General features: G+C 41.6%; 1 protein-coding gene across 3 annotated transcripts in view; it reads left to right on the top strand.

Annotated features, from left to right (window-relative positions):
• Nucleotides 1-20828, top strand: part of STS (steroid sulfatase) — a 145405-nt gene that overhangs the window by 51580 nt on the left and 72997 nt on the right. For all 3 annotated transcript variants that reach the window (XM_032226902.1, XM_032226900.1, XM_032226901.1), the window contains exon 6: nt 993-1129. In XM_032226902.1, the coding sequence (XP_032082793.1) occupies nt 993-1129 (137 nt within the window). The remainder of the gene's footprint in view (nt 1-992; nt 1130-20828) is intronic.

The raw sequence follows: 20828 nt of genomic DNA, 5'->3' as shown, positions 1-20828 counted from the left end.
AGCCTTAGTTTTCCTGATTTCATCTTTGTAGGCTCATGCTATTTGCTCATATTCTGCCTTAGTTATGTGTCCCCCTTTCCACTTTTTATATTTGTCCTTCTTGCCTTTCAATTTATAAGATAGTTATTTGTCATCCTTGCTGGTTTCTTTTGAGAGCTGTTAGTTTTCTTCTTCACTAGTATTGTGCTAGACTGGGCTTTTATAATCTCACTTTTCAAAATTTCTTAAGCTTTTTGGATTGTTTTCCCCTTGAGAATTTTCATCCATGGAATTCTTCCCAAGTTCTCTCTGTTTATTTAAATTCCTAAGTTCTCTCTAAGTTTATTTAAATTGGCTCTCTTAAAATCCAAGACTCTAATTTGACTTTGTTCTCTTGCTTGTGCTTGCATAATGTTGAATTCCAATGTTTCATGATCATTCCCCCCACCCAGGGTTCCTATAGCTACAACATCGTCTATCATTTCATGTCTATTACTGAGAATTAAGTACAATATGGTTGATCCCCTAGTTTTCTTCTCTACTTTTTATTATTCCTGTAGTAGTGTATTAATTCAGTTTATGCCATCATATTATACTATTATATTGTATGGGTCAGAGAATGCCCTTTATTGTGAAAATAACAGTGTTCTAATGTATCATTTTCACATTAAATTTCACTTTAAAATGTTGGTTGATAGATTTTGAACACAACTTCTCTATTTTATTGATTTGAAATAAATAGAAATAACAGGCATTCTAAGAACTGAGCCAAAACTTACTTGAATTGCCATTCTGTTTTCTGTTTGGTAGGTTACCAAGATTTTTTCAATCTAGCAACCTCAGGTTATCTGGTAAAATTCCTGAATGTTAGATTGGCTGAAAACATGTAAGATATTTCCAAAATATTTGAAGGAATTATTACTGAATAAATCATGTGACCAAGAAAGAATTCATATGAAAATGGCAATGTATTATGCATTCCCTAGCATTCTGATTTATATTCTCTATTTCAGGAATATTGATAAACCATTTCTCCTATTCCTATCATACTCTCAAGTCCATACAGCTCTTTATGCATCACTAGCTTTTAGAGGAAAGAGCAAGCATGGCTTATATGGGGATGCTGTGGAAGAAATGGACTGGAGTGTAGGTATGTATGTTTCTGATCATCCAAAAGTGTTACCTGTCTTGAAATAATGATACAGGTAAGTCCTTGACTTATGACCATATTGAGCCCACGATTTATGTTGCTAAGTGATAAAATTCTTAAGTGAATGTTGCCCATTTTATAACTTTTCTTGCCACTTTTGTTAAGTGAATCACTGCAATTATTAAGTTACTAACATGGTTGTTAAGTGAATCTGGCTTCCCCATTGACTTTGCTTGTTAGAAGGTTGCAAAAGGTGATCACATGACCCCGAGACACTGCAACCATCATAAATATGAGTCAGTTGCAAAGCATCTGACTTTTGATTACATGACCATGGATAAGCTGCAATGAAAAACAGTCTTAAGTCCTGTTTTTTAGTGTTGTAACATTGAACAGTCACTAAATGAACTGCTGTAAGTCAAAAAATACCTGTACTTTAGAAACTGAGCCTCATACAGGGTTTATTTTGACATATAAAGATAAAAGTTATAAGTTCAAATCATTCTTTCAGGAATAAATCTGATGAGATGCAGTTTTTTTCTGAAAACTTAATCTTTGGTGCAATCTTAGGTAATTGGAAAATGATTATTAAAGCAAGTGCGTGTTTTTCTTATTCTGAACTGAATTATGTTCTTAATTGATATGAATTATTTTGTAAAGCTATTTTTGAAAGTAGCAACAATTTATATTGTGGTAATAGAAAAAAAAAACATTTGAACTAAAAGTTAAAATTAAATGTCATAAGGAAGAAGTGCTCACCACTGTATGGCATGTTTTTAAACATTTACAGTATATCATGACTTTCTGCCAAAATCATACTTGGTGAAATGATTTTTTATTCCTCTTCACATAATATGAGGAGCATTGTGTCAACAGAGTATTAGGTCAATATATTATAGCTCATTAGTAAGAATATGGAAAGAGACATGCAGTGGTGACAGTGGTGTGTTTTTAAAAAAAAATCAAAACATAGATACATAGATACACACACACACACACAAACAAATATATATATATTTGTTGTCCTCGCAATGAAATGACTCTCAGCAGCTTTCAGCATTCAAACGTCAAAACCCTAACAAATATCTCTAAAACAATAAAAATAGAAATCCCAATCAAGATAAAATTATAGTTAAAAGATGGGGAGGCAGGGAACAGAATGCAGTGCTGGAAGGTGGGATTACCTCTTAATTCATCAATCACGTCCAAAGTGATGCTCTCCCTGTTAGGTGTGCTGCTTCCTCATGCAGAAGGTCAGAAAGATGGGAGCCAATCATATATCAGGAGGTAAAATGTTCCAAAGGATTGGAGCTACAGTAGAGAAGGCCCTTCTCTTGGACACTGCCAGCTGGAATACTTTGGCCAATGGGTCCTGAAGCATGCCTCCTCTATGGGGAGAGATTCTAATCATGATCATAAATTTACTGTGTCTTAATCCTATTGTCAGCACCTCTTCATTGGGTAATTAGGAAAGAAGACCACGAGACTCCATAGGTAGAAATCAAGTGTACTTTTACTAATTATAAATGATTAAAGGCGTAGCGAAGCGAAGACTGATTATTTAGGCACGAAAGCGATTGATATATAGAATAACCCATTCCCCACCCCTTGGCATCCCAGTTACAGTCCAATCATAATTCTCCTAAGTGTCAGGTGTGAGATAACTTCAAAAGGCATCACTAAGATGGAATGTCGGTGCCGTTAGTCTTGGCGGGAACCTCCTCCGCATGCGTAGTCCGACAGGCAGCAGAGCTCCAGAATCTTCCTCCAGCACAATTAGTAAACCCCTCCCAAATACCATGCCCTCCCTCCCCGTTTCATGGCAGCCGAAGCAGCAGCAAAGCAGAGGCCGACATCCGGCCGTCCTCCGGAAAAAGGCGGTCAGGCCTGGAAAACGAGAAAACAGAAACAAACAGATGAACAACAAAAAACAGAAAAAGAAAAAGCGGGGGGTGGGGAGAAAATCAGGAAGGAGAGTCAATCAGGGTTTGTCAGGATAAGCAGAATAAAACTGTCGTAGTTGGGGAGCACGGACATGGGACTTGTCCACACACTCGGCATGAGATGGAGGAAAATGCTTCCAAGCCACTAGGTACTGTATCCGATTCTGCCGCCGCCGAGAGTCCAATATTTCCCGGACCTCAAAGTGTTGTTCACCATCAATCAACAGGGGGGCAGGCGGTGGGTCCACAGATGGACGTAAAGATGAGAAACGAACAGGTTTAATGAGATTAACGTGGAAAACTGGATAAACACGGCTGAGGTGCTTGGGTAGCTGCAAGCGAACCGAAACAGGATTGATTACCTTGATTATGGGAAACGGGCCCACGTACTTAGGCCCCAACTTCTTAGACTTTTGCGTAGTTTGAAGGAACTTTGTGGATAAATAAACCTGGTCACCCACTTTGTACTGATAAGGTTGTGCACGTTTCTTATCAGCCTGTTTCTTATGCGCGCGATGCGCAGCATCCAAAGTACTAAGTGCCAAAGGCCAAATATGGCTCAATCGCTCACTCCACTCGGAGACGGACGAAATCTGTGGCTGCTCAAGAGGAACCTCAGGAATAGGAACAAAATCCTGGCCAGATACAACACGAAAAGGAGTGAATTCAGTGCTGCTATGTACGGAATTATTATAAGCCACTTCCGCATGCGGCAACAAGTCCACCCAATCATCCTGCTGGTAATTGATGAAACAACGTAAATATTGTTCCAGAACAGAATTAGTCTTCTCGCAAGCCCCATTAGTCTGAGGGTGGTGGGCGGAGCTTAAACCCTGGGCGGAGCCAATGCGCTTAAGAAACTCCTTCCAAAAAACAGAAGTGAATTGGACACCTCTATCGGAAATGATGCGATCAGGCACACCATGCAAACGGTAAACGTGAGAAATGAAGAGCTTAGCAAGTGCCTTTGCAGAAGGAATCTTGTGGCATGGAATAAAATGAACTTGTTTGGAAAATAAGTCAGTAACCACCCATATAACGATGTGCCCCTGGCTCTCAGGAACTTCGACAATAAAGTCCATAGAAATCTCCTTCCAGGGGGCGACAGGGCAGGCTACAGAATGGAGTAGACCTTGCGGCTTCCATGGTGGCCATTTAGCGGCTGCACAGACCGGACAGCTGGCAACATAAAGTTCAATGTCCTTTTTCAAAGAGGGCCACCAAAACTGCCTCTTCACCAAATGCAGTGTCTTCACAAATCCAAAGTGACCCGCCAACTTGGAATCATGAGCCCGTTGGAGGACAACGAGACGAAGAGAGGCAGGGACATAAAATTTCGCCCCAATCCACGGTAAATCGTCCCTTATTGTGCATTCACCTTGATGCTGCTGGAACCAGTCATCCTGGGGAAGGGCCTTTTTGAGATCAGAGAGGAAATCTTGAGATACTTCCACTTTCGAGCGCGCCTGCTGCCTAGTAACAACAGGAGCAGCGAGGCTGGATGTGGGAACCACGGGCTGGATAACACTGAGTTTAGAGCAGTTGTATTGAGGAAGTCTGGACAAAGCATCAGCCATAAAAATTTTCCCTCTTGGGATGTACTTGAGTGTGAAATTGAACCGATCGAAATGCTGAGCCCAGCGCATCTGCTTAGGGGAGAGGCACCTGGGAGTCCTCAAAGCTTCCAAGTTCTTATGGTCAGTCCACACCTCAAAGGGGTGCTTAGCGCCCTCCAGAAAGTGGCGCCACGTGGCCAAAGCCCAACATACAGCAAATACTTCCTTCTCCCAGATTGCCCAACACCTTTCCATGTCCGTGAGCTTATGGGAGGTGTATGCGCACGGTTGTAAATTACCTTGGTCATTAGTCTGAAGCAAGACGGCCCCAACTGCCACGTCGCTGGCATCAGCTTGAACGACAAAAGGCTTGTCCATCTCCGGATGCTTCAGAACCGGTTCCGCCGCAAAGAGTCGTTTCAACTTCTCAAAAGCAGCCTGACACTCCATGGTCCAATCCAACGGCTTGCTAGGCTTAGGTTTAGGCCCACCTTTGGACTTCAACAAATTAGTGATGGGAAGCGCAATTTTGGCAAAAGAAGGGATGAACTGACGATAGAAATTGGCAAAACCCAAAAATTTCTGCAATTGTCTACGTGTACGGGGCACCTCCCACTCAGTGACCGCCTTTACCTTAGCGGGGTCCATCTCAATACCAGCGGGGGAGATACGATACCCAAGGTAGTCAATCTTCTCCTGGTGAAATTCACACTTGGACAACTTGGCATAAAGTTCAGTGGCCCGGAGCTTCTTCAGGACAGTGCAGACCAACGTGACGTGTTCGTCATAAGTTTGAGTGTAAATAAGGATATCATCTAAATATACGATAACGCCCTTGTAAAGGTGGTCATGCAAAATTTCATTAATTAATTGCATGAAGACAGCAGGCCAAAGGGCATCACCCGGAACTGGAAACAACCGAGAGGGCAGTTGAAAGCCGTCTTCCACTCATCCCCCTCCTTTATGCGGACCCTATAGTATGCTTCCCTGAGGTCCAATTTAGTGAAAATACGGCTCTTTCCCAGTTGGGCCAGCATGTCCTTCATCAGTGGTAACGGGTATAGGTTCTGAGCTGAGATGCAGTTCAGGTTTTTGAAATTAACACATAATCTCAGGGAGCCATCTTTCTTCTCTCTGAACAACACGGGGGCAGCTACCCTGGGTCGTGCTGGCTCAATGAAACCCCTTTTCAAGTTTTTATCAATGAATTTCCTCATTTCCTCCATTTCCCTAGGAGACATTGAATATATTTTGGGCTTTGGAAGCTTTACTCCTGGCAAAATATCGATGGAGCAATCAGTAGGTCTGTGGGGTGGAAGCTTATCTGAAGATTTTTCACTAAAAACCCCTTTCAGGTCCCAATACTCTTTTGGAATCTTTTCTTCCCCCTCAATTCTCTCCTGGCCCCTGGCGGCCAATGCGGGGCTGGAGCCAGCAGGCTCTGGGGCATCGGCCTCCCCGTCTGGGGCTGTGCTGGTCCGAATGCGTAGCCACCCCTCCCTCCAATTAATGTGAGGGTTCCATTTACGAAGCCAGGGGAGTCCCAAAATAAGGGGTCTGTCCATTCCAGGAGCACAATAAAAGAGATCAATTCTACATGGGTGCCCATTTTCATCTCTAGAGGTTCAGTGTAGAAATGGGCTGGGCCACCCCCTGCAATGGATCCATCTATTTGGCAAAAAACAATAGGGGTTTTCAAAGTCCTTAATTTCAAGCCCAGTTTTTCAACCATTGCAGGGTTAATCATACATCTCGAACAGCCCGAATCAAGGAGGGCGGGAAGCTGTTCTGTCTCCCCATCGGGTGGCACCCTTAACTCTACTGGGATCAACATGGGGCCTTTATTTGAACTCACCCAACGAGGCGAGGCGTCGTCATCGGAGTCATCAGAGGAGCTGGTGGTGACGTCCGCTTCTTCTTTCGCCTCCTGCCTGAAGCGCTGGGGGGTGTTTTCAGCAGCGAAATGTTCCAAAGGACTGGAGCTACAGTAGAGAAGGCCCTTCTCTTGGACACTGCCAGCTGGAATACTTTGGCCAATACTGAAGCATGCCTCCTCTACGGGGAGAGATTCTAATCATGATCATAAATTTACTGTGTCTTAATCCTATTGTCAGCACCTCTTCATTGGGTAATTAGGAAAGAAGACCACGAGACTCCATAGGTAGAAATCAAGTGTACTTTTACTAATTATAAATGATTAAAGGCGTAGCGAAGCGAAGACTGATTATTTAGGCACGAAAGCGATTGATATATAGAATAACCCATTCCCCACCCCTTGACATCCCAGTTACAGTCCAATCATAATTCTCCTAAGTGTCAGGTGTGAGATAACTTCAAAAGGCATCACTAAGATGGAATGTCGGTGCCGTTAGTCTTGGCGGGAACCTCCTCCGCATGCGTAGTCCGACAGGCAGCAGAGCTCCAGAATCTTCCTCCAGCACAATTAGTAAACCCCTCCCAAATACCATGCCCTCCCTCCCCATTTCATGGCAGCCAAAGCAGCAGCAAAGCAGAGCCTGACACCTATCCACTCTGCAACACCGGAGTGATCCAATTTCTTTTCCTCCAAAGAAAAAGCTATGTACGTGGAAGGACATTGTCCTTTTATCTTTTTTGGGAAGAGGTACTATAGAATTCATGGACATGAATAAGACATATCTGACTGAATTGGGCAATAGGACGACCGTATAAGAAACTCCCGTAGTACATTTCATGTGGCAACCTCTGAATACAAAAAAAGTAAAAAAAAAAAACTTTGAATGAATATAAAACAACTTTTCCTTCTTTGTGATCTGCTGAGATCATGAGATTGAAAAAATGTGAATACATAATTGTACATTTTTGAAACTGGCTCGACTAACATCATGTCAATGTGTATACCAGGTAACAGATTATAATAGAACAAGAGGAGAACAAGGAAGTTAGATGATGCTGATTACCTTACAACCTGAAATTTGAGCTGTTTTGTAATGCACAAACAATGTTCTAAGCTGTAAATAGAAAACAATTTAAATCAGAATTACCTCCCTCCATGCATTTAATTTGTTTTGGGTTTCAAACAAAATTCAAAGAAGCTGTCATTTTGTAGCTTGTTTTAAAATTCTGTTAGATCATAAATAGGGGCATCCTCTAAATTCCTCCACAGGATTGAGAGAACCCTAGTTAACTCTTTACCTGATTTTAAGGGGAAAAAAACTGGAGTGATGGGATTACTGAAGAACCTAAATTAATTTTGTGACTGTCAGATACTCAGCTAGTATCAGAAAGACAGTGTTTGTATATATGTGGAAACCTGAGAACAAAACATGGAAAAAATATTCATCAGCATCTGCTTGTATTGACAGCATTTAAATTCACTGTCAACTTCTGATAACAGTGTAATATAAAGGGAATTAGGTTTCTTTTAGATTGTTCCTATTAATTAATGGTAATTATTAATAGTTACCAACAAATAAAACAGAAAGAAATTGCACAGAGAGCCTCACAAAGTGTCTCCTCTCAAAGTGTGCTAATTTATCAGGTTTTGCAAAATAGCACATTATCAGTGGGAATATTGGAATGACTCTTCATTTCTAGAGGTAATCATCTGTGAAATCAAGTTGCACTTGAAACAATCAAGCTGAAATGCCATAGCAACATAAGATAATATTCCCGTTTCATTACTTCTGCACATTAGCTTCCAATATATTTCTGATTTCTATCAAGAAAGGTACAACATTACTTTCAGTAAATTATATATATATATATATATATATATATATATATATATATATATATATATATATATATATATATATATATATATATATATATATAATATATATTATATATATATATATATATATATATATATATATATATATATATATATATATATATATATATATATATATATAGTTCAATTTCATTCACTTTTTTAGTATACATTTAGCAATGAAATTTATGAATTTCAAGAGCAACAAGATCAAGGCAAGAGACATTATTTAAGAAATATATGCATATTCACTGTGAATTGCAAGATGGGCAGCAAATGAATTTGATAATAATAATTTTAATAGAAACAAGTTTTCTAAAATAGTTTTAGTGTGTGTTTTAAAAATGGAAATCAACTGTCAGTTTTGTTGCAATTCATAAATTTCTTCACAAGCTTGACTTGTTGACTTGCAGAAATGGTTCTTTTAGCCAAGAAGTATAGCACCACCAATGCTAGTGCATTAGAAGCAGCATGGAGCCAACATAATAAACAGCATAATACCTATCTTTGTATTGAGATTGTAATTTGGAATAAAATTGGACAAAGTTTATTAGTGTGAGGCATCAGAACATGAACTGGATAGCTATATTACCATTTTTAGCACAACTGCTACAGGGGCAGAAAATTCATTATATCCCACCTTTCTGTGTGCCAGTCCAAGTCTTGTAGCTTTACCAGCAGGTCCGGTACCAGCTAGGATTGTACTACCACATAGAGCACCATTATTTTTCTCACTGAAGTGGTACTTATTTGTCTATTTGCACATAGCAAGTCAAACTGAAGCCGAGGCAAATGATGAGCACCTATCTCCTCACACTGTGCTAGGATTCAAACCGCTGGAGTAGAGACCATCTCCAGAATCTTTAAGCCACCTTAGTTAAATATCATGTTAGACTTGTGTAAGTTTGGAAAATCCTGATATCACCTTCTCTTTCTGCCTACTTTTATACTCACTCCTTGAAAAATACATTCCCACAAAAAAGGAACAATACCAGAGCGCTGACGTATCAGTTTGCAGTACTTTTCAGGCAAAATAATTTTCATGGGTATTTTATAATTCTACTGGCAAGTCTTAAGCTGTTGTGATTTGTATGAATTCTTTTCATATATACTTTTGCATGTGTTCTCAGATTCTACATATGGATTAAGTAATGACCATAAGAAATATTAATTAATGATTATAATGAGTAACTTACTCGCAAAATATCACTTCCATGGAGAGTCTCAAATCCAGGTAATGATTGTCCCAAAGGTGCTTTTCAAAAGGCAACTGAACCTTCTTGGTTTTTTCCTTGAAAATGTTTTGCTTCTTATCAGAACTGAAGAAGTTTCTTGGATGAGAAGCAAAACGTCTTTAAGGAGGGAAAAACCCCAAGGAAGTCCAGTTGCCTTTTGAAAAGCACCTTTGGATCACTTAGACCTGTTCTGCACAAAATGCTTACATTTTGGATAAACAGTGATGAAGGACTTCAAGAGTATTTTGTCATAAGATGTTATGTCTTGCTCTTAACCTAACGATTCCTACCTGATATAGTATTTCCTTCAAAAAATCTTGTTGAACTCAGAAAATAAATCCATTCATTATGTTAGTACCTTTAATTTTTCAGATGTTTATTTCTTTTTCTTATTTTCTGTAAGGACATAAGTCATGTTAATGCTGGCCAATATCATACAGTAAAATGTTCTATAACACAGGGTAGAATGTGTTTAATGGTTATAGATTCTTATTGAGTTCAGGATTTAGAAAGTCACTGTAAGATGTTCCACTTTTGTGGAACTGGCCTTACTAATATTTAAAAAGTTAATTGCTTCTCTAAAATAAAGTCATGCAGCTTCTCACCAAGCAGTAAGCATTTAGAAGGCTTAATTTTAAAAATACACCCTGTGAGGATCCAAGTGGATCCAACTATTGGGATTTTCAAAGAAGTTTCAGGCAAAATAATTAATCACTACATGTGTAAACCACTTATGGATTTCGTTCACTAGTTCATCAAATTTAATCTTACTGATATTGATTAGCAGTGAGTCTTCTGTTTCAGGAACTCTTTCTGATTTCATTTCAATCAGTATTTTAGATTTTTTGCATAAAAACATAGGTATCTTTTACAAGGTACAATAATGTCAAAACTGTATTGATTGTGCCATGACATCATAATACATAAAATGTGACTTACATGATGGTAGCAATATCCTCTATTATTCTTTTGTGGAAATCTTTTACATAAATTATGTGATTTACTATTGAATCTATACTTGTTCTTCATTAAGTCAAATATTAAATTGACAACAATTTATTGCTCAGTAATAGTGCACATGATTTTCCTGCAGAAAAGTCCCAGGTTTAATATTTAGCATACTTTGATAGCATGGAAATATTTCTGTCTGAAACTCTAAAGAATTACTGTAAACCATGTTAAGTATCCTCATCAAATGGACTTCCTACCTAACCTTAAAAACTTTCCATCCAGAGTTTTCCGAACTGTCCAAACTTTTCAAAATTTTAAATCTCATGGAAAAGACTGAGAGATTTCAGACTGCAATTGAACTTCTATATTGCTATTATCAGTTCAATAAGATTATTTTCCTCCTGCCCTTTCACTTTGAATCTTAATCCCTTTATTTCTAAACAGACAAATAGGGGAAAACACAAACTGCCACCTCCCACCCACCCCACAATATTAATTAATTAGTATCAAGAACATGTTCCTGGAAGATTATCTGTAGGCATTATCATTAATTTCCTTTGATTCTTGATTTAATTATCTAATTATGAATTGTGAATACTATGGCAGAATAGGTCCTTGTTTACTCTTTTTAAATGATATTGCAAAATATTATGGGATTTTTAATATACATTTATTTTCTGGATAGATTTGAAGAACATACAAAGTACATTGATATTAAGTACTATAATGCTATTTAAAATACATAGACATGCACATTAAAATATATAGATATATCCACATTAATATAATGGGCCAAATCTAACCTTAGTCATATTAACCTAGATTCATTAAAGTTAGTCAATAATACACCTGCATCAGCTCATGGCATTCTTTTTAATCCTTAAATGTTTAAATATGTGTATGAATCTCAATTGGTATTTTTTTCAGAATAATACCGTATTTATCGGCGTATAACACGCACCGGCGTATAACACGCATCCCCCATTTTAACACAAAAATTTGAGTAAAAATTTTTTTCATTAAAAATAAATGACTTGGAAGCTCGGAACTTAATGTTGGATTAAAATTTATAACATTAGAACATGAATTATAACATTAACTCCTCAACATAGCAATAGCAATAGCAGTAGACTTATATACCGCTTCATAGGCCTTTCAGGTCTCTCTAAGCGGTTTACAGAGAGTCAGCATATTGCCCCCAACAATCTGGGTCCTCATTTTACCCACCTCGGAAGGATGGAAGGCTGAGTCAACCCTGAGCCGGTGAGATTTGAACCGCTGACCTGCTGATCTAGCAGTAGCCTGCAGTGCTGCATTTAACCACTGCGCCTTCCTTCCTTCCCTCCCTCCCATCCCTTTCTTTATGTTTTCTTCATGCTTTCTTTTCTTTTTCCTCTGCTCTTTTTAAATCCCCCCCCTTCTTCTCCTCCTCTACATTTAGGTTGGATTAGTTTGTACAATGGTCATCAAACTTCTGAAGTAAAAATAAATAAATAAATCATATTTAAGAAGAAGAAGAAAAAGGAAGACGTTTTTAGTTAAGTCAAACGTTTTAATAAAAGTTTCATCTTTTAAGATTTGTCCAACACATCCAATTGTAACCTTAACAGTAAAGAATATCACCCCAGCTGCTAAAGGTTCAACCAGTCTGAGAACCATTGAAAAGACAACAGTGCAAAATCCAAAAGACACAACTTCCTCACCGCCATTGCTTTGGTACCAAATCTTTGAGGAAGGGGCTCCAGAAAGAAGGAGGAGGAGGAGGAGGAGGAGGAGGAGGGAACTAAAGAGAGCTTTTACCGAGTCTGCGCCCCACAGCCAGGACTGTCCTGGCGCCCCTCAAGCCGCGTTTCTTCCCCGCAAAGCCCTTCGGGCAACCCGAGAGTTCCTTTTGGCGCCAGAAGGGCTTTGCAGGAAGAAACGCCGCGTTTCTTCCTGCAAAGCCCTTCTGGCGTCAAGCGGAACTCTCGGGTTGCCCGAAGGGCTTTGCGGGGAAGAAACGCGGCTTGAGGGGCGCAAGGACAGTCCTGGCTGTGGGGCGCAGACTCGGTAAAAGCTCTCTTTAGTTCCCTCCTCCTCCCCCTCCTTCCACAGTCTGTGTGACGCTGCCGCCAGGCTGAGAGCTGCCGCTGAAACAAGTTTGGGAAGGTCCTTTGCAGGCAGCCAGTTCTAGCTGCCTGCAAAGGACTTCCCCACGTTTGCTTTGAAAGAAACCTCTGCGCGGGAGTTAGAAACCTCTGCGCGGGGGTTTCTTGCGGCCGCGCACCTTAGAGGGAACAGTGGACCCGGCGTATAACGCGCAGTATCGGCGTATAACACGCAGGCAGGGTTTCAGCTTACAATTTTAGTTTTAAAACTGCGTGTTATACGCCGATAAATACGGTATTTAGTTTTTTCAAGAAAAGTTAAAGTACAAAATATCAAATATTGGGGAAAAAAAGAAAAAACACAACAAACAAGACATTAAAAGGTGTCTTTAAAAAAAAAGAGTAACACATGTACAGCTAAATCCTTTCTAGTTGAATGCTGATTAACAGCAATGTTAATATCTCACCCCTTACAAAACAGACCAAAAGAATTTTAAAGTACTCAACTACTAAATCTGTTTGCAAATTGTTAGCCTGTCATCTATATTCTATATCTATAACAAAATAGTTAAGAGGAAAGACACTAGCAATAAGAATAACATATAAAAATAGTAAAATGTATCAATAATAATGAAAAAACACAAGATTAAAATTCCCAAATTCTCTGTTAATAAACTGTTATTATAATCAACTCATAGAAAATTTATGTTAATAATATTTTTGTGTAGAAAAGGCACAAATGAGTTGTGATGTTATTGAAAACAGCCAGTGAGTGATGGAATGAATAATATACAGCTTTGAATGAACCAACAAATCAAATCTATGACAAATATTTTCCGTTAACAATGCTATGGCATTCATCAATTTTTCTGTGAAGCAGTTTTAAAACTAAACCATAGTCTGGCTTTTACAAAATTATTTAAAAGCAGCATAATAATTGCTACTTTGCTATGCTGAGATTTGAATTTTATTTTAATTGCATTGCTTTTTAGGATATTGTTTGATATTTTGAAAATGTTAATTCTCCTCCTGTATTCTGAACATATTCTGCATCAGAGATTAGCACCCATGGTGCTTGCATTTTCTTTGGCTGAAATCTTCTGCATGTTTTCCAAAAAGAAATAATCCCTGAATTGATGGGATGTTTTTTCTGATTAGAACATATATAAGCTTGTGTTGTGGCCCAGCAGGATCCGGTTGAGCTGCTGATGGACTCAGATAGCAAGGAACCATATGAGTCTGCCAGGGAAGATGTGGAGGACGCTGGGCAGGGTTCAGACTCAGAGCAGGGACCAGAGAGGCTGGTTGGCCACCAGGAGGCACCTGAGGCATGGAGCAGTGGGGAGGATTCAAGGCAGTTTGTTCCTGACGCAAGACAAAGAAGGGCGGAGAAACGGAAGCAGCAGCTGCGGAGGCAGACTCAGAGACGATAATTAAGCCCAGGTGGTTGTGGCTTGGCCCTTCCCAAGAGAGTATATAAGTGAAGAAGTGGGGAGGAGTTATTTGCAAGACACAACCGTTTGAAACAGTATTGGAATACTCTGTCTGTCTTGTATCTGTGCCTGTTGGATTTTGGGTTGCTGCCAACTAATCTTGCATGTGAGTCTTGTCTGGGCCTTCAGCCAAAGGAGTTGATAAAGCCGTGATTAAAGAGTGGCAAACAGCCAAGCCTGTGTCTGGGTGATTTGCAGGTCGGAAGGGGGGGGGGTCAGAACAAGCTTGTATTTAAATTCCTGTACAGAAACAAAAGATTTGTTAAATGCAGGACCTTGTGAAATCACTATAAGATGTGATATTCTGAAGTTTGGACAATAGTCATATGACAATGTAAAATATGAAAGCATAATTATGTTCCACTGTAAATCATGGAAAGAGAGCCTGCAACTCCTCAGCAGTTCATTTGTGGCTTTGCAGCATCTTGAAGTCATTATTGGAAGCATATGTCTAGAAAACTTTAGAAAATTCAAAAGCATTTTGCCTGACAATTAAAGGCAGACAATTACATCATGTAATATTTGGTTCCTACAACTGGTAATCAAACTATCTAATTTTTGATGGCTATAGAATCCAGAAAAAAAACAAAGACAATAAAAGTACACAGGAGACTCTTGTCTAGATAGGCAAGCTACTGCTCTAAACTGTTGATAAGTTATATATCATAAATAAGTAATACACATCAAAGCTGCACATTGTTCAGTCACTATTTCTTGCTGAACCTTAATAGATTTTGTTAATTATGGGGGCAGCCAGGGCAGTTATCTATCTTCTGGGAGGTGAGAAACAGCCTTAACACCATGTGTTTCACACTGATGTGCCACTAAAATTGCAGCACAATATGTATATGTTTGGATTTCCCATGCCTTTGATTATTCAATGCTGAAATTCTATCCATTTAATCAGCAAAGTGTTTATCACAGAATGAAAAGTGGTTAATGTAACTGTAAAAGTCTGTGAATTGAATAGAAAACAACACTATGTGTTTACTTAGCCAAGTTGGAAACCTAGATATGTTGTAAACATGAGCACAAAATAGAAAAGGTGTTTTATTTCAAACTTCAGTTAAACAAGCCATTCCAGACTGTTCCAAGGAAGCTGTGTTCTCTCAAAACAAAATTACAATTTTACAAAAGTTATTTTTCTGAACAGAGTAGAACATTTTAAATTTTCTACCACAGGGAATAACAGGGAAAAGGTTCTTTACCACAACTGTAGGTGGGATGTTTGTCCATATGGTCTGATACCTACTATTTGTCCTACAGAAAATAAATGATTACTTTTAAAATGAAAATATAGTTTAAATTGTCACTTAAGCATACTTTTCTCCCAGCTCATCTACTTAAACGGCAACAGAAGTCCAGCAAAGAGCACAATCAATAGACCACAAGAATAGCTATTGTCTTCTATTGGCTTGTGAGTTTTCTATTTTATTAGTGAATAGTGCGTAATGATACATTTTACAGAAATCCAATAACATTCCATCCAATCAAAACAGCACACTATTTAATAGAACACATCACCTAAAACTCAACATCAATATGAGTATGCAAACAGTACATACAATAACATTGCATAGACTTTGCATTTACTTAGTGCCAAGATAAGGCAAAACAGCATATGGCAGCACATACAAAACAGTGATCCTAAAGTCTAATTTTCCTTCAACAAAGATTTTTGGTGTTGGTTTCTTAACTATACTTATTTGGCAAGCTACCAAGCAGCTGAAAATCACTTCTGCTTGCTTTTTTCCCTCATGAATTTCTCAGCTAGTAGGACTAAGGAACTTATCTGTCCTACTTTTAGTGGCTTGGATGAAAAGATTATATAAAAATACTGAAAAGAAACTTCTTAAGAACGGTTCTGTTGTCAACTTGCGGCTTGCTGGGAATGTGAGAAGACCTCTGGACTGTGCTGTGAACACAGGCCTAGCGAGGGGGTGGTTGGCCCGGATGGCGCCGAAGGCGTTCGAACAGGTGGCGTGTGGCCGCCGCTGCAGCCCTCACGAGCCTTCCCCCCCCCTGCAGCATTTCTCGATCAGCAATGGCCTTTATTTCAGCGCATTACATCTGGGAGAGCTTTATTTCAACCTATTGCGCCTGGGAGAGCTCGTGGAACCTGTAGAGTCAGACCGGCTGGGCTCTTATTATTAAGAAAGGGGGTTTATGACTTATGTGGCGCCGGACAGAGGTGGACAGCTGTCTTTGTTTGTTTTGCTGCTGCTGCTTTGGACGCCCCCCCACCTGGCCGGACCTTTCTCTGCAGAGTGGCCTCCCCTTTTTGTCTCGTTTTGTGGCCAGGGAGGGCCTCTCTCTTTATCATCTGTGCCATCTGGTTCCTCCCGCTCCTGCTCATAAACTTGGACCCCTGGACTCCCAGCTTTGTAATTTTGTTCCCGGGCTACGATTACCACCACCTCTATTACCTCAGGAACCTGATCTCAACCACCTGATCCCTTACTCCCCCCTTTACCACGCTATTGGGGAAAGAAGATACTCTACCTTCCTGGTTCCTTGTTGACTCTGTTTTGCCTGTTTTGACTGCTGGGTCTCTGACCCACGAACTTACGAACTTACGTACGGACTCACTTGCACAATAGCATCATCTTTTCTAACACCTGCACAACCTTTCTCTTTCGCGTGTGGTATACATGTGTATGTCCGTGTGTGAATGATTCCCACTTTCTAAATTAGTTTAATCCCTATTTTTATTATATTGTTGTATTTTTAACTTATTGTGGGGTATGTATGAGGTGAATGATTGTCTGGTGCACATGAGGGGATTGAGGGTGCGGCCCGGAGCCCTCTCCACTGAGTGCAACCGCAGAAGTGGATGGGGGCCCGGTTCCATCCCTTAACCTGGAATGTCTGGTTTGAATGGCCTGCCGAGAGGTACGGGGGCCTTGGAAGGTAAAGGGGGGTCTGCGGATGCGGGAGTGGGCCGGAGCATTATGGTCATGACTGGGAGAGGCAGGTATGATGGGAGCTTTAGGGCTAGCCATTACTGGGGAAGGAGGGTCCGCTACGTCACAGCAATCCCTCCTTCCGGCCCTGTTAGCTCCACTCCAGGACCAGATGACAAGAGTTGTCAGGGCCCTGGTCTCAGGCTGCTGTTGCTAAATGCCAGGTCTGTGGTTCACAAAGCTCCCCACGTCCGGGACCTAATATTAAACGAGGGGGCAGACCTGGCATGTATTATTGAAACCTGGCTGGGCCAGGAGGGAGGAGTCCCCCTCACTGAAATGTCCCCAGAAGGATTTCAGGTGCTCCATCAGCCGCAAATCCAGAGAAGGGGTGGGGGAGTGGCAGTCATCATCCGAAAGTCATTAGTTCCTCATAGGATCCCTGCTCGGAGCTTGTTGGGTGTGAGTCCCTGTTGGTGAAGTTGGACCTTGGGGGTCAAGTGGGCTTGTTGCTAATGTACCTACCTCCCAACAGCATTACAACACTGCTCCTCGAGTTAGTAGCTGAACTGATGGTAGAGTTCCCCAGGCTTATTGTGCTGGGGGGTTTCAACCTGCCTTCACTCGGCAAATGCTCTGATGGGGCACAGGAGTTCATGGCTTCCATGACAGCCATAGACTTGACCCAAGTAATTCTGGGTCCGACTCACTCAGCGGGCCACACGCTTGACCTCGTATTTCTCTCGGAGCAGTGGAGACGTGATCTAGATTTGAAGGGCATTAAGACCTTGCCCTTGTCATGGTCTGATCACTTCCTACTGAGGCTTGACTTTCGGAAACCAATCCCCCACTGTAGGGAGGGGGAACCGATTAGGTGGTTTCGCCCCAGGCGCCTGATGGACCCTATGGGATTTCAGACGGCGCTTGGTGAAATACCTGACGCTCTCGTCCACAATCCGGCAGAGTCCTTAGTCGCTGCTTGGAATACAGCAGAGGCGGGGGCTCTAAACCGGATTGCGCCTTTACGGTCTCTCCGAGGTAGTGGATCCAGGAGGGCTCCTTGGTTCACCAAGGAACTCCAGGAGATGAAGCGCCAAAAGAGACTCCTAGAGCGCCGCTGGAGGGCCAGTAAACTCTGAATCCAACCGAACACAATTAAGAGCCTTCATTAGGACTTATCTAGTGGCGATACGGGCAGCAAAATGTGCGCATTTTTCCGCTCTTATTGCATCCGCAGAATCATGCCCAGCTGCCCTGTTTAGAATAGCCCGCTCCCTCTTGAAAGGGAGGGAGGCGGACGACCCTTTACAGGGTAGAGCTGAGGAATTTGTCCAGTTTCTGTCAGATAAAATCGCTTGGATTCGGACGGAACTGGACTCCAATTGCACGGTACCAGCCGAGGTACTGGGGGAAGTTCTTGAGCGGATTTTATGGAGCGAGTTTCAACTTGTCGCTCCTGAGGAAGTGGACAAGGCCATGGGAGCGGTGAGTGCCTCCACCTGTATACTAGACCCGTGTCCCTCCTGGCTGGTCTCGACCAGCAGGGAGGTGACACGTGGCTGGCTCCAGATGATTGTTAACACCTCTCTTCGGGAGGGATCCTTCCCGCACCCCCTAAAGGATGCGGTGGTGAGACCCCTCCTGAAGAAACCTTCTCTGGACCCAGCCATTTTGAACAACTATCGTCCAGTCTCCAACCTCCCTTTCGTAGGGAAGGTTGTTGAGAAGTTGGTGGCCTTTTAACTCCGACGGACCTTGGATGAAACTGATTATCTGGATCCCTTTCAGTCGGGTTTCAGGCCTGGTTACGGCACGGAAACTGCTTTGGTCACGCTGATCAATGATCTCTGGCGAGCCAGGGATATGGGTCACTCCTCTATCCTAGTGCTCCTTGACCTCTCAGCGGCGTTCGATACCATCGACCATGGTATCCTTCTGCGACGGTTGCGAGAAGTGGGAGTGGGAGGCACCATCCTACGGTGGTTCTCCTCCTATCTCTTGGACAGATCGCAGTCGGTGTTGGTTGGAGGGCAGAGATCGACCCCTAGGCCCCTCAATTATGGGGTGCTGCAGGGTTCGGTCCTGTCCCCCCTCCTATTTAACATCTACATGAAACTGTTGGGTGAGATCATTCGCCGGCACAGGATTAAATACCACCAATACGCGGACGATACTCAACTGTATCTGTCCGCCCTGTGCCAGCTCAGCGAAGCAGTAGAAGTGATGTGCCAGTGCCTGGAGGCTGTCAGGGTCTGGATGGGAGCGAACAAGCTGGCACTCAATCCCGACAAGACTGAGTGGCTATTGATGCTCCCTCCCAAGGATGGTCCAGTTATCCCATCTCTTAGCCTGGGGGGTGAAGTTATACGCCCCTCAGAGAGGGCTCGCAATTTGGGAGTCCTCCTGGATCCACAGCTGACGTTAGAACATCATCTGCCGGCTGTGACCAGGGGGGCCTTTGCCCAGGTTCGCTGGTGCACCAGTTGCAACCCTATCTGGACCGGGAGGCCCTTCGGATGGTCACTCACACCTTTGTCACCTCAAGACTGGATTACTGCAATGCGCTCTACATGGGGCTGCCCCTGAAGAGTACTTGAAGACTGCAGTTGGTCCAGAATGCAGCCGCGCGAGCGATAATGGGTGTACCTAGATACACCCATGTTACACCTATCCTCCGCGAATTGCACTGGCTTCCCATTGGTCTCCGGACATGCTTCAAGGTGCTAGTCATTACTTTTAAAGCCCTACATGGTTTAGGACCTGGCTACCTGAGAGACCACCTCCTGCCATTTACCTCCCAAAGACCGATTAGATCACACAGATTGGGCCTCCTCCGGGTACCATCGGCGGGTCAATGTTGTCTGGTGACCCCCCGGGGGAGGGCCTTCTCTGTTGCTGCCCCGGCCCTATGGAATGATCTCCCCGTAGAGATCCGGACCCTCACTACTCTTCCGGCCTTCCATAAAGCCACTAAGACCTGGCTGTTCTGGCAGGCCTGGGGCTGTTGATCAGCATCCAGCCCCATTTTAAATGTATGTATGTTGTGTAATTTTAAAATGATTATATTTCTATTTTTTATTTTTAATTCCCTTGTTTGTCTGTAAGCCGCCCAGAGTCCCCTGGGAGTGGGTGGCATACAAATACCAATAAACTGAAACTGAAACTGTTTAAACATGTCCATTTAGCTACTATTCAGAAGAGACATGTTTTATTCTGAAGTTAGGACTTACTGTAACTCTCAAAATACAGTTTTCAGAATATTCTGATCAGTAGTGGCCGACATCAGATATGTCAAATTGGGGAAATTTGCACATCTCTACTTTTTAATGATAGGATCTTCTATGTTAAACAAGCAAAAATCCTCTTCCTTGCCATTTAATGGTTTGTTTTGTTTAAGTCTGGTAAATCTCACTGATGGACTGACCTGTGCTTTCGTGTGGCACTCTGAGCTGAGAACCATAGCCTTCTTTTCAAATCTTTCTTTTGTCATTTTCTAAAATCCCCTTGCTACTTTTGAATTCTAAAGCAATTCTTCTGCTCTCGTATAGGTATTTCAGCATTCAAACAGGTTATTTGGTTATTTATGCAAAGGAATCTACAGTGTTGTCCTTCTTAAAACAGTACAAAATATATATATATAAAAGTTCAGAGCACACAAATTGCTTAAGCTTTCATAAGCATAAAAAAGGCTTCTAAACGGACTTGTCCAAAATTCATTGTAGCATAAACTTTTGCAGACTGCAGTTCAATGTATCAAATGAATAGGCCTCTCTAGTT

This window comes from Thamnophis elegans, chromosome 11 (assembly GCF_009769535.1).
Source record: "Thamnophis elegans isolate rThaEle1 chromosome 11, rThaEle1.pri, whole genome shotgun sequence".
NCBI lineage: Eukaryota > Metazoa > Chordata > Lepidosauria > Squamata > Colubridae > Thamnophis > Thamnophis elegans.
Note: the sequence above shows the minus strand (reverse complement) of the source record. Positions and strands in the feature narration are given on the sequence as shown.